This window comes from Ziziphus jujuba, chromosome 6 (genome assembly GCF_031755915.1).
Source record: "Ziziphus jujuba cultivar Dongzao chromosome 6, ASM3175591v1".
Classification (NCBI taxonomy): Eukaryota; Viridiplantae; Streptophyta; class Magnoliopsida; order Rosales; family Rhamnaceae; genus Ziziphus; species Ziziphus jujuba.
Genome location: NC_083384.1, coordinates 9,882,361 through 9,897,140, shown reverse-complemented (window position 1 = coordinate 9,897,140; position 14,780 = coordinate 9,882,361). Strand labels below are relative to the sequence as shown.

The following is a 14,780-nucleotide window of genomic DNA, read 5'->3' as shown; positions in this document are numbered from 1 at the left end:
TGTCAAACGGGTAGCTAATGATGTTAGGTTATACTTAAAGGAAAGGGCAAACGAATAATGCCATGCCCTATTAAGATACTGAATTGAGCCCCACCAATCTTACATTTTTTCACTCTCCATTTTCTTTTTTTCTTTTTTTTTTTTCATCTGCATTTTTTCTTTCTGTCTTTTTCTTATTATTATTATTATTTTGTTTCTCTGTTTCAGTAATTGGTTGAACCAAATATAAAAAAAGAGGACAAACACCACAATAAAAGAGAATTTTGGGTGGGCCGTCAATATTAAAGCTAGTTCAAAGCCGTTTCTACATGGTAGCATCAATGATAGACAAGTTCAAATTAAAGTAGGCCCAAATAATACACTGCAGATTTACATTGGACCGTTTCCTCACTAATGGACATCTTTAGGCAAGAAATCTTAAATATAATGGACCCTCAAAAACCTGAAAGGGAAAAGACAAAATATTTATTTGATTAATGACGTTTTACATAACAATTAATTTTCAGTTTCTCAATTAAAAATGGTTTACCATAATTCACTTCGAAGAAATATATTTACCTAACAAAGATAATGTCATTTATATATATAATCTGCATTATAGCAAGCTAACAAATATCATATTTATGTCTTTTTAAAACAGTATAGTTTATAATAACCGGTATAACGTTCTAAGTTTTGATAATTTTAATATTATTGTTCTTTAAATTTACTGGAGAACGTACTTCAAAATTTACTAATTGACTATTTTCTGTAATCTCAGTGGGTTCCCAAAAAGATAATACCATAAAGTTTCAAATTAGGAGTTGGAAAAATAAAAAGAAAAAATAATTATTTTAACCGCCCCCCCCCCCCCCCCCCCCCCCCCAAAAAAAAAAAAAAAGGAAAAAAGAAAAAAGAAAAAAAAGACACTGGAGATTGTATTGTCGGTTTCAGAAAGTAATCAAGCAGTGAAAAATTTCTAGTTTACAATTTCCAACGGCCCAATTGAAGAGTAAAAAGAGGCGTTGACTGTGTTTCCTTTTAAAAAAAACACAAAGAGGATGAGCCCGTTAAGATGTTTCCGTTGGATTGGAAAACCAAAAATGCACGCTCATTACAACACTCTTTGTCCCCACTTTGATTTCAAACACCAACTCAAATGCATACACTATACATTTCTTTTTCCCACCAAGGTTAAAAATTTTCCATTATTTCCCCTCCCTTACCCACATAAACTACCATCAAATTCTAACATTCTTATGGTTATTTCCGTAAATTCGTTAAAAACCAAACTCTTTAACACTTTTGAGTTTCATCGATTGTTATTTACTTATTATTATTATTTTATTTTCATTTCTCTACCAGTTTTTGAGCGTCTCTTTTCAGTCTGGTTTCAGAACCTGTTCTTAAGGCTGTATCAATACGGTACGCTTACTGTTCAAAAACTCTTTTCTTTATAGAGAGGAGTTGGTTGCTTTGTGGGTCTATTGTTTGTTTGTCTGTTTCTCTGAATCTCAAAGTAAAACCCCCTCCAACCAAACAAATCATTTTTTTCTCAGCTAACTTCTTTGCTTTTTCTATTTTTATTTTTTTTAACTGTTAATACATCAATGGGGGAACCCTTAGATTGCGGATCTGGAGGGGTCTTGAGTGTACATGAAGGAGCTGAAACTGGTACCAATGGAGTGTTTGATTTGGGTGTGAAAATGGGTACGGATAAGAGTGGGAGTGAAGTGGGTCGGTGCATGAATATGGAGAGAGGTTTTAGAGCTGAGATCGATACTTCGGCGCCGTTTGAGTCCGTGAAAGAAGCTGTTAGTCGTTTTGGTGGTGTGGGTTACTGGAAACCACCCTCCTACACCAAGCTTCCTGAACCTGAGGTTCTTTCTATCTCTGCTTCTATGTAACACAGTACACATAAACATACATTCCCTTTTTTTTATTTTTTTTATTTTTTCCTTTCTGGGTAATGGGTATTTTAGTTGCAAAGTGGATTGGAGTTATCTGACTGTATCTCTAGCCTAAGCATGGTAAATTCTATGTGCTTATGATACCCATTTGTTGAATTTACTGGATGTTATTGTTGCTGGTCTCGGGTGAATATTCTTGATACATCTAATTTGCATTGTAAACTGCTGTACCTTTTATTATTATTATTATTATTATGATTTACTTCCATTGATAGATTTTGTTGAATGAGAGATAGGCGAAAATGTTTTGCTTTCTCCCATGATGAACTACTTCCATAATGCATATTGTCTAAGAGAATAGTGAATCTCGTACCTTTGTGTCTTTTGGAGCTAATCAAATTCAAGTTGAGATTATAAATGTCACATGATTAGTTTTCGAGAGTTCAAGTTGGGTAGAATGCATTTGGAATTGGAGTTCCTGCTTCTCGGGGCATGGTGTGAGAAGAATTGTTTGTTTTGAGTTCCTTTACATGGAACATTCTTTTTCTAATTCCAAATCTAGCTGTTCTTATGTTGTTTACTTTATATATCCGTGCATTTTTTGGATAGCCCAAACTCTAAGGACTACTAGATATTTTCTTTTCTTCCTTTTAGGTCCCTCTTTCTTAATGTTTAGTGTCACTTTCAATATCTGAAGTACTAGTTCTTTACTTCTTTTTTATGTTCCTTAGTTCACTATATTGTAACAAGTTTGTCCTATTAGCAGCATGACTCAGAAGAGGTTGACATTTCAAAACTAGAGGAGGAGGCAGTACATCTGGAGACAGATCTGATTGTCAAAGAAAGGGAGACATTAGATGTTCTAAAAGATCTGGAGAAAACCAAAAAGGTCATTGAAGAAATGAAACAGAAGCTACAGAAAGAAGCATCCGAAGTCAATCTGACACTCGAGGCACATGTAGGTGACAGTAACATGATTCCTGTGGACAACGATGCAAACAAGGAAAACTGTGTGAATGAAAGTGGTCATTGTACTTCAATAGAAAGCGTGAACCCCTGCCCTTCTTCAGCTCCGGGTTTAATCTTAATGGAACTGAAACAGGCTAAGTTGAACCTTAACCGGACTACGAATGATCTTGCTGATATTCGAACTTCTGTTGAAACATTTAACAAGAAGTTAGAGAAGGAAAGGGTTGCACTTGAGAAAACTCGAGAGAGGTTAACTTTGAATACTTCCAAAATATCATCTCTTGAGGAGGAGCTAAACCAAACAAAGCAAAAGCTACACTTGGCAAAGGATGCTGAAATTAAAGGTGTCTCAGAATATCCATTAGATATTACAAAGGAGCTCCAACGCTTGAGTGCCGAGTTAGAGCAGTTTAAAAAAATGGGAGAAGCTGCAAGATTGGAGGTTTTGAGAGCTACATGTGAGATCGAACAGACAAAAACTAAGATAAAAACAGCTGAAATTAGGTTGGTGGCTGCTAGAAAAATGAAAGAGGCAGCTAGAGCAGCTGAAGCTGTTGCTTTTGCAGAGATCAAGGCTCTGTCAAACCATGAGAGCGTATCAGGAGAACCTAATCAAATGCAAGTAATCACTCTTTCGTACGAGGAGTACTCATCTCTGACTCGCAAAGCTCGAGATGCTGAGGAGCTATCTAGGAAAAGAGTAGTAGATGCCATGCTTCAGGTTGATGATGCAAATCTATCAAAAGTGGAAGTTTTGAAAAGGGTAGAGGAAGCAACTGAAGAAGTGAAAACCAGTAAAAAGGCGTTGGAAGATGCTCTGAGCAGAGTGGAAGCTGCAAATAAGGGAAAGCTAGCAGTTGAAGAGGCTCTTCGCAAATGGAGATCGGAGAATGGTCAAAAAAGACGTTCTGTCCATAACTCCACCAAGTTTAAGAACTCTTGCCCATCTCACCACCGAAGAGATTCCCGTCTACTTGATGTGAATGGACTGAATTTGGTCACTGATGGTCCAACACCTGTTTTGAAGCCAACACTATCCATTGGACAAATACTAAGCAGAAAATTGCTTCTGCCAGAGGAAGCTGAATCAGGAGGGATACCGCAGAAAAGCTCCGTGAAACGGAAGGTGTCGCTGGGTCAAATGCTTAGTGATCAAAATGGTGATTTACCATCTTCTTTGAAATTTGAGAAAGAAAACGTCCACAAGCATTTCTCTGCCAAGAGGAAGAAGTTTGGATTCGCCCGGTTCTCGCTGCTTCTGACAAAACAGAACAAGAAAAAGAAGAAGGGAACTTTGAACTTGAGGTAAATTCAAAGGATCAATGGTTGATCTTAATCAGGCTCTGACCTCTAATTGCTTCTTTTTCCTTCATTTTTTTGTTTTTTTTTTCCCATTCTCAACCCTCTTTGCTTGTTCCTAATTAGAATTATCTCTACTTAGGCTTATATCGAATCCTGCATCTGTTTAATATTTATCATATTTAGGCTTGGTTGTAAAAATGTGTGTTTATATTATATATATATATATATATACTGTGAGACTTTTCCTCTGTTGGTTGGTTTTTCTAATATCATTTATCTTTATTTCCACTGGGTCCATCCTTTTTGGAAGGAAGGCAGAATTATTTAGTACTCCCCTGGGTGGCTAATTCTGTATTTGGCACCAAGGATTATTTCAAATGGGAATGAGATACTTTCTGGCGCTATTTGTGGAAAAAGAAAGGTTCTTATCTGAAGGGTTGGGCTTAAATTTGAAGATTCTAATCTAAAGGGTTGGGCTTAAATTTGAAGATTCTTATCTAAAGGGCTGGGCTTAAATTTGACTACAAAATGCCAATGGGTTCCACTGCGTTACAATTTTGACTATGAACCATCACGTTAAATTTGACTACAAAATGCCAATGGGTTCCACTGCGTTACAATTTTGACTATGAACCATCACGTACGACTCGTACACATCGCTCTTTTATACCTGTTGTTCTTAAAAATATTGAAAAGAGAATGGAAGCCAGAAAAAAAATAAAAAAATAAAAAAAAATATTTTATTAGAAATAATACTGTTTATTTTATATATATATATATATATATATATATATTAATTCACTTGCTTGGTCTGGAAATGCTTAGGCATAATAATAATGACTTGATCGGAATGTTCCTTTGATTGTTATTGGTTTCTTTTCTCCAGTACTCCGAGAGTTATCACAACCAGCAAAACTTCATATGTATAATGAGTGCATAAAATGTTGCAATTTTTATGACAGCCCCAGAAACAAATATATATGTATATATATATATATATATATAACTGTCCTAAGTTTGGCGTAATTTTAAAAATAAAATTGTATTTTTATGGTGAGCTTTTTTTTTATTTTTTATTTTTTATTTTTTGAAGAATATTGGTGAGCATTTGTGTTTATATATTTGAACAGATTAAATTCAATAATGTCTTTCTCACGATGCATTATTTACAAGCGATAATTATGTAAACGAGATGTTATTATTTAATTAATCTGTTTTTTTTTTATATATATTTATAAATTAATTTATATTAAATTTTTAACCAATAAAATAAAATGATAGAGCGGAGAAGATCAATCATGATTTGGGATTGTAATTCCTGATCGTGACACGTGCAGATCTGAGAGAGTATACAGGGAAGATCTAGAAGATCTAGGTGCTCCTGAGCGTATCATAGAGAGATGAAGTGGAATGGGATAGGGAAGTAGTTGAAAAAGCAAGCCAACGACCCTTCCAGCCACGCATTTGCCTAACCCAGCACTCAAACGAATCTCTTCTCCCTTCTCTGGATTCCGTTCTGTCTTTTAGCCTAACAAAGGTAAAAATAATTAAATATATAAACTAAAAATTTATTAACTTATAAATATACATTTATTTTTTCTAAAAAAATAATAATAAAAACATTCCTAATCTTCTGCGATTGTTTCGTGCTTCGATTGCTTGCATCTGTTTTTTATTACAAAAAAAAAAAAAAGAGACCAAGATATTGTTTTTCAAATACTACTTTTTTATTTTTATTTTTTTCTCTGACGACGTTTTTTCTCAGCTGCCAAACACTCAACGAGCTTTTCTAGGTTTTAATCCTTGTTCTTCAACTCTGTAAATCCTCCATATAATATTTTATTATTTTGTCTTAGGATTTTTTTCTGCATGTATTTTTTCCTTAATATGACTGGATGTTCATGTTCTTGTTTGTTCCATGTATTTTTCTGATTTGGTTTCTTTTTCTTACTTTATTTGGACGAAAGAAAAAGAATGCTTTTTTTTTTTTTTCTTTGTTTTAGGAGATTTTCTGTTAGATGTTATATATGTTCTGTATCTGGTTTCTAATAACGTTTTTGGTCTGTATGTTATAATCGCTAACAAGGATAGCTGAATATATTCGAGAAGATGTGTGTGTGTATATATATGTATATATAGGTTTTTCATAGAGAGTCTTGGTATGTTTACTGGACCTCTTGTAGTCCAATTGATAATCTTTTACACGTTATAATGCCTCAACAAGGAGCCAGCGTTCTTTTTTTTTTTTTCTTTTTTTTTCCTTTTTATGTTTTCTGTCACTGTAAACCTATTTGTTTCCTTTAGGTTCATAATTTGGGCTTTTTGTTGCATATTTAAATGATTATATTTATGTATTTAGAATTGGATTAAACTGTGATGACTGACACAAGTCGCTAAAAGAACTTCAAATAGCACTTCAATGAGCTGAAATTACGAAATTGAGACTGTAACTTCCTCGTTAGAGCTAGCTTATAAAGTCTTTCAGAAGTTTTCTGCTTACATATTTAGTCCTATCAACAATCTTGAATTGGAAAGTCCTTTATGTATATGATCGGTTTTTGAATATGTTTATGTACTATAATTAATTGTGGTTGGAAATACATTTATGAAGTATCAAATATTAACTTACAGGCTCTAAACATTGTTGAACAGTCATAATTTCAAGCATAATGGATGTGAGAGTTGGGCTCTTGGTTCTTATTGTGTTGGGTGCTAACTGGGCTTGTGATGCTAGGCAGTTGGCAAAGCAATATATATCAGGTAAATTTATAACCTCTTTTGCTTTCACCCTTCATGAGACTTCAATTCTTTCCTTTGGTATTTAGATAAAGCTTTATGTATAACTAGTACAAGAGTTGGCTAGAAATACTTACATCATGCCCTACTTACTGGATCCAATCATCTTCTTTGATATTGGAGTTGGGTCTTTATATTAAATTATGCAAGATCACACTATGTTTCACTACTTTGGCATCCATGATTCACATTTGTCCTTGTGTTGTTCTGGAATTGACAAGAGCTCCACGTTGGCCTTGTGGATTGATGAAATCCATTTGGCTATATAATTTATATGTTAACAGTAATAAGATAGAACTGATTAACACTAAATACTTCACTCCTAGAACAATCCACAAAGACGATGCATGTCTGTTGGGTTGGGTTGGGCTTCTTTTTTATATGCTTTCTTTTTATCTTTTCTTGGTGAAAGTAAAAATAAGGCTATGTTTGCAATAAAGATCTAAGTGTTATTAAGAGAAGCATGCATGGATGGTAAATTGTAACATCAGTTACCAAAGCATAACAATATCCTTTTTTGATTGTTTATTCATGTCTTCTGAATGTCATATCGTGGTAATTTTCAATTCAAATATGTAGCGTTTTCGCTAAACTTTGATATGCCTTCTGACATTGTTCTAGCTTGATGTTTATGAAAATGTATGAAGGTATACTTTTATTGGTCTCAAAATCATGTGATGCTTGCAAAGTTATTTCCTTCACTTTTCTATAATGAGAATAGACAAGTTTTGGGGTCTGACGCATTCAAAACATTTTATATCGTAAATATATCTTACTTGATGACATGTGATGTTTTGTTGTACATATCTTTAAACACAAGATGGTGAGACCCAAACTTCAAAAGAATTTACCGGGAATCCAAAAGTCTGCACATTGTGCAAGGAATTTGCTGCTCAGGCAATTGACTACCTTAATGAAAACAAGACCCAGACAGAGATACTTGAAATCCTCCATCATGCATGCTCTCAATTGCACTCTTTGAAGCAGCAGGTAATAACATTTTACAACTTGATAACTTCGAAGAAACTGTGTAAACTAGGAATTAAAAAAAAGGAGGATCCCATAGTTCATTACAGTCTTAACAATATAAATATTTTTTCACTTGATGACTAGATGGCTATCATGATACATATGCCATGTTGGGTAAGTCATTATGAGTGAGCATGATGAGTAGGTTGAATGGCCTTTATGTGCAATATCTGGGTAGCCAATGAGTTAGTAAGTACTTGTTGATATGATGTGAACTATGACTTAGAAGTGCTCTCAGATTACTATATAGGTTACTTTAATTATAAGTACTATGAGGTGATTGTATGCATTATTTAAGTTAGTGTACACAGTTGAAATAGAACTACTAGAAGTTTCTCAGAGTTCTTTTTTTTCTTGTTCTGAATGTTATTTTCATATTTTGGGCAGTGTACAACTTTGGTGGACTATTATGCTCCTCTCTTCTTCTTAGAGGTTTCCACAGTTCAACCTGGAGAATTCTGTCAAAAGGTCAACCTATGTCAGCAAATTTCAATGTTCTTTGCACAACTTCATGAAGATAGCTGTGAGTTATGTCACCATGCTGTTTCAGAAGTTTTAGTTAAGTTGAAGGATCCTGATACACAGGTTTGTATTTCTATTATTCGCTATCATAAGAAAATGTCATCTTGGGAATAGATTAGAATTTTAAAATCTATAGATGCTAATTGGTAACTTATTGGTCTTGATTTCTACAGTTTTTGGGTAATTAATTATACGTAATTATGGAACTCATTTTCTATACTTAAGATTTTATGGCATACTCTCAGACTTCTCACATTTAAAAACAAAAATTTGATGTAAATGCATGCTTCTTTCTAATAATTGATGATGAATTTGTTTGCATGGTCAACAGTAATATTGCACATGAGAAATGAGTTTCTTAAGGAGTTCATGATGCATGTAAATCACTCTTAATAAACTAGGAACAAAGGGCAAGAGACCAGACTGAAAATCTTTGCCATCTGATCACTAGTATCTTCTTACTAATGCCTTACGGCCTCCTCAAATCATAAGTGTAACTTCACACCACAAACCTATGTAAAAGTAGAAGAGAGACATTCAAGTAGAGCCAAATAAATGAATGAAATAACTGGTGCTTCAAAACAACTAGCCAGTGGCCCCTGAATGTTGGGAGGCAAATTTTCTTGGACTTTTTTTTCCCCTCTATTTATTTATTTATGTTGTGGAACTATTTATGTTTCAGAAAGCGCTACTGAGAAAGGAGCTTAAATATCACTATTGATTTTGGTGACTGAGTACTGTAGGTGTAACTAATCCATGCCATGGATCTTCAAGAGAACAAGAAAAGATGCATTCCTGATGATAAAATTTAATTGTCAAATACGTGTGATATTTTAAATTGTGCAGTGAAAGGGGTCAAAAGTTGAACTATACTTGTGTGTATCATGCATGGATCACTGGAGAAACCTTTCTCAACTATATATGGGTTTATTTTATTCCATGGAGCTTACTTTTAAATATTTATGAAACTTATCTTCTTTTCTTTCCCCTTTTTTTTTTTCTTTTTTTTTTTTTCAGCTGGAGATTATTGAGATACTTTTGAAGGCATGTACTACCGTGGAGAACTATGTGAAAAAGGTAAGAACTACAATGAAACTTAAATTCGGAAACTTAATGGAAATTTATAAACTTTAAGGCGTGAATGGTTTATTCTATTTTAATCCATAAAAGTGCGTATTGTACTTAAAAGATCAGTGGCCAATGCTATTAAATTGGTAAGCATATATATTGGCGGCAGCTTGTTTAAATTCAAATAATTATCCACTGTCAGATTTTAAATTTTTAAATAATGTCTAGGGCCCTGAGGTTTCAAATAATTTTCATTCTTCAAACGATTTGAGAACTAAATAGGAACATTTTCATATTTGTGTACTATCTGTTGGCTTGGTAAGTTAAGACTGTTGAAAAGAAAATCTGACTGTGTCAGATGTTAATCCACTGCCTTGGGCCTCCAGTCTCCATTTTTTTCCCCTTAAATCTTTAAACGTGATTGAAAATTATGAGAGTCCTGTGATGTTTCTCTCCGTTTACTTCTAAGTTCGAGAGTCGAGAAGAAGAATTTTTAAGTTATTCCAGGCACTCTGCCAGTACTTAAGCATATTATTTGAAAGATATGTTTTATAAAAAGTTTCAGGGTCTTTTATTAACTTCATTTAGTTCTCTGATATATAATTTCTTTGCAGTGCAAGAGGATGGTTTTCCAATATGGACCTCTGGTCCTTGCAAATGCAGAGAAGTTCCTGGAAACATCGGACATTTGCACCAGGCTTCACGCCTGTGATTCAAGCAGAGCTGGTAGCTCGGATGTGCCATTGATCACAGTACCTGAACTGTCTGACTCTTAATTACTATTGCAGAAAAGGTGGAGTGGATTGGAGATGCACGCATAGAAGATATTCATATGTTTTTTATACTACCTTGTGTTTCTGTACAATAACTAAACCTAAGAAAGAAATTATTGTGCTTAATTGTACAAATATCCTCCGTTAAAGAGTAAAACATGATTGTATAAATTTTTTTTCCTTTGCTGAAAGGTTATAATATTTGTTAGTTTAGATCTTTTTGTGTGTGGAAACAACATTATTTTTTCTCTTGTGAAATGGTGAAAATGGGCTGTCTTTCTCCGTAATTGAAAATGGAATAAAAATGTCATTCTTAACAAAAGAACAAACAAAAGCCCATGTGGGAAACCGAGGGAAGCAAGTGGGTGAATTCTTGCAAATTGTAAAGCAGTGTTTTTTGAAGTGTTTGTCCTGTATATTTTGTCCGAGGCAGATTTCTTACAGGTTATGGTGTATATTTAAATGGTGATAAGTCACTCGTTCAGTGAATTGTAAATCGGCCAAGAGTAGCTCTAATGCTCCCACATTGACAAGCTTCCAAAGTTAAAACCATATGTATATGGTAAAAGGCATTATACAGTTCCTATGTATCCTGAAAACTAGGTGCTCATCTATATCAAAACAAAGTGTTCATCTATATCTTGAACAGTTGATTATCAGCTTTCATTTATTTTCTTTTTTCTCTTACAAGAAAACTGATTGTACAATCTCAAACAGATATAGAGCATTTGACATGATAAGTGGAGCACGCAAACCGAAGACAGTTGCTTGGGGTAACCATGAATTTTGTAGTCTAGTGGAAGCTTCCCTCAGCGACCTCTTCCTCTGCCCTAGATTTGTATATCAGTAAGTAGTGGCAAGCGTTAAAGAGTATCGTCTCTTTCATGGACCAATTCGAAGAATATCTAAAGTAGTCTTTGTTTTTTACTTGGCTCCTAGTGACTCGCTAAGATTTTCAATGCTTGTCGTTTTGCACAATTTTTTTTTTATTTTCTTTTTTACTCTAAGCAAAAACCACTTGAATTCTAATAAATAAGTCTAACAGACTCCAAACTCCGAAAAAAACAAAAAAAAAAAAAAAAACAAAAAACAAAAAAAAAACAAAGAAAATGAAGAGGAAGAAGAAGAAGAAGAAGCAAGCCAATCAATTGACATTGTCTGAACCCAATAAAGTTTGGCCTAAACTACAAGAAACTATTTACAGGTTGTTTGGGAAGTGTCAAATTAAGAGAAAAATTAATTTTTGAAATTAATTTTTTAGAATTTAGTTTTCTGAGAATTATTTTTTTTTTTATCTGTTTGGTGAATAATGAAAAAGTTGGGATTAATAAATAATTAAATTTAATATTGTATAATAAATTAAGAATAAATATGTATTTTAAAAAAAATTTAAAACTATTTTCTTTAAGATTCTCAAAATAACACTTATACAGATAGGAACAACTTTTTTACATATTTTTCTACCTTGATAGAAATCCAATTCTTCAAACCCACACTTTTTCACTTTACAGTAAATATCCAAACAAAAAAAAAATTATCATTTTTCTAAAAAAAATTAGATTCCCATTAATTTTATATTTATCCAAATATATTATAAGTAAATAATAAATAAGAAATAATTAATTACAGCTTTTTGTTTCTCCTCTATATATATATATATATATATATATATAAAATTGGAGTTATGGATATTTAAAATCAAGAAAATGAGAAAACGGTTGTCCTGGGCATCTAGTTGAAGGTACTTCTACAGAGTATATAGTTGCTGAGGATAGTATTTTGTTGATTACGGTTTCAAAGACTTTAGATTTTGATTAACCAACCCACCTCATAAATCATTAAATCCCTTTTCTTGATCTTATGGCTACAATCATGCAGTTGTCATTTCACATGCTTGTTTGCAAGCACATTCAATATTTATAATTATATCTATTTATTTATATATCATTTCCAGCTTTGAACTCTCCCTGTAAACTAAATAATTTTGTACCACTAACAGATTGTGTGGTCAAAATTTTTTGAAAACCTTTTTCAATTTCTAAATCATTGTTCCTTTTCTAGATGCAAAATTTCAAATAAAATCATAACCACACAACTTTATTATTTATATAATAATAAAAAAAAATCTATTAACTTGAAAACAACTTTATTTGTATTTTGTAACAATATTTTGGAGCTCATATGATAGATACCTCAATTGCTGAGTGAAAAAAAAGATATGCATATCACCAGACACGTGCAAAACATATCATGTTCTAGTGGATATCTATAGTGGCGACTTCGTTGTTCGTTTCAAAGTCTCATGCAGCTAATTTGGAGTTATGGTAAAGCGTTACTGGGTCTTGGCAATTTTCTGATTGCTAAATATGTACCATATATATATATATATAGATATATATATGAAAGAGATCGCTACGGTCTGTTTTTTGTTATCTTTCTTCAACATACAAGTTACCAAAATTAAGATGGCTACGTACATCTTGTCTATTATTCTTTTTCTTGGACCATCTTCCCCAACCACCAAAAACGAAAATAATAAGAATCTAATAAGAAGGTATTTTGAAATTAAAGATTCAAACTTAAAATTATTATTAAACAAAAAACAACAATAGTTTTGCGACTAAATTTTACATTTTCATCAGTTTGAATGAATAAGAAATTTAGAATAAGATTTTTTCATCACAACTTTGGCCTCTTTATGATTATTATTATTATTATTATTTGCCATCTTAATTGATTTTTTAGATTAATCATCTACTTATCTATGTTTACATAATAATAAAATTTAATTATACGAGATTGTTGTTCAATTATATAATTTTTCATGTACAGTTTATTCTTTCAAATTTTTTAAATAATATTTTTTTTTTCTTTAAAGATATTGATAACATGCGACGCACAAAAATCATTCCGAGTCGCCTGTTCTGCTTTTTTTTTTTTTTTTTTTTTAAATCAACCTGATTTTCTTGAAAACTTCAAATAACCAGTAAAAATATTTAAGCAACATAACTAAACTGATTTTTTTTTTTAATCAATCTAATTTTATTTCAACTTTAAATAACTAGAAAAAGAATTTAAGCAACATAACTGAGCTGATTTTTTTTTTTTTTTTAAATATAGGTAACAGGTGACCCACAATCTCCTTTATGCATCGCCTGTTCTCTTTTTTTTTTTTTAATCAATCTAATTTTATTTCAACTACAAATAACCAGTGAAAATATTATAGTAATATAACTGAGCTGAATTTTTTTTTTTTTCTTAAAGATTTTGGTAACAGGCGACGCATAATGAAGTCAATCTAATTTTATTACAATTACAAATAATCAGTGAAAATATTAAAGTAATATAACTAAGCTTTTTTTTCTTTTTTTTTCTTTTTTTTTTTTTCAAATTTTGGTAACAAGCGACTTAAAATGAAGATTGCGCGTCGCCTGTTCTTCTTTTTATTTTTTTTATTTTTTTAGTCAATCTAATTTTATTTCAACTATAAATAACTAATGAAAATATTAGAGCAATATAACTGAGCTATTTTTTTTTTAAAAGATTTTGTTAATAGGCGACGCACATTGTGCGTCTCCAATTAGTAATAGACGACGCACATTGTGCGTCTCCAGTCAGTAATAGGCGACTCTAGCAATAGGCGATGCACATTGTGCGTCTCCGATTAGTAATAGACGACGCACATTGTGTGTCCACCAATTACCAATATCTAAAAAAAAAAGGGAGCTCAATTATGTTGCTCTAATATTTTCATTGGTTATTTATAGTTGAAATAAAATTAGATTGACTAAAAAAACCAAAAAAAAAAAAAAAAAAGGAGAACAGGTGACGCACAATATTCATTGTGCGTTAACAAAATATGAAAAAAAAACAAGCTCAGTTATGTTACTCTAATATTTTTACTGATTATTTGTAGTTGAAATAAAATTAGATTGACTAAAAAAACCAAAAAAAAAAAAGGAGAACAGGCAACACACAAGCTTCATTATGCATCGCCTATTACCAAAATCTATAAAAAAAAAAATTAAAAAAAAAAAAGAGCTCAGTTATGTTGCTCTAATATTTTCACTGGTTATTTATAGTTGAAATAAAATTAGATTGACTTAAAGAACAAAAAAAAAAAAAAAAGAACAGGTGACACACAATCTTCATTGTGCATCACAGATTACCAAAATCTTAAAAAAAAAAAAAAAACTCAGTTATGTTGCTCTAATATTTTTACTAGTTATTTATAGTTAAAATAAAATTAAATTGACTAAAAGAACCACTAAAAAAAAGAGAACAAGTGACGCACAACCTTCATTGTGCGTCGCCTGTTACCAAAATCTAAAAAAAAAAAAAAAAAAAAAAGAGCTCAGTTATGTTGTTATAATATTTTCACTGGTTATTTGTAGTTGAAATAAAATTAGATTGACTAAAAGAACCAAAAAAA

At 32.0% G+C, this 14,780-nt stretch overlaps 2 protein-coding genes across 6 annotated transcripts; both read left to right on the top strand.

Moving 5' to 3' along the window:
* Positions 1 to 1,215: 1,215 nt before the first annotated feature.
* Positions 1,216 to 4,408, top strand: LOC107431271 (WEB family protein At2g38370). Of its 2 annotated transcripts, XM_016041897.4 has the most exons (3): positions 1,216 to 1,404; positions 1,606 to 1,859; positions 2,656 to 4,408. In XM_016041897.4, the coding sequence occupies exons 1-3, from the start codon at positions 1,239 to 1,241 to the stop codon at positions 4,165 to 4,167; spliced, it is 1,932 nt and encodes a 643-aa protein (XP_015897383.3). In that variant the 5' UTR covers positions 1,216 to 1,238; the 3' UTR covers positions 4,168 to 4,408. The 2 variants fall into 2 exon arrangements, with proteins under 2 accessions (XP_015897383.3, XP_015897644.3); XM_016042158.4 differs by having other exon boundaries at positions 1,227 to 1,859.
* A 1,148-nt stretch (positions 4,409 to 5,556) lies between these two features.
* LOC107431023 (uncharacterized) lies at positions 5,557 to 10,565 on the top strand. Of its 4 annotated transcripts, none has more exons than XM_016041902.4 (6): positions 5,557 to 5,697; positions 6,813 to 6,920; positions 7,777 to 7,946; positions 8,373 to 8,570; positions 9,525 to 9,584; positions 10,190 to 10,565. In XM_016041902.4, exons 2-6 carry the CDS (start codon positions 6,830 to 6,832, stop codon positions 10,349 to 10,351), a joined length of 681 nt encoding a protein of 226 aa, XP_015897388.3. In that variant the 5' UTR covers positions 5,557 to 5,697; positions 6,813 to 6,829; the 3' UTR covers positions 10,352 to 10,565. The 4 variants fall into 4 exon arrangements, with proteins under 4 accessions (XP_015897388.3, XP_024934746.3, XP_024934747.3 ...); XM_025078978.3 differs by lacking the exon at positions 5,557 to 5,697 and adding an exon at positions 5,778 to 5,953; XM_025078979.3 differs by lacking the exon at positions 5,557 to 5,697 and adding an exon at positions 5,778 to 5,953 and having other exon boundaries at positions 6,792 to 6,920.
* The last annotated feature ends 4,215 nt before the right edge of the window (positions 10,566 to 14,780 follow it).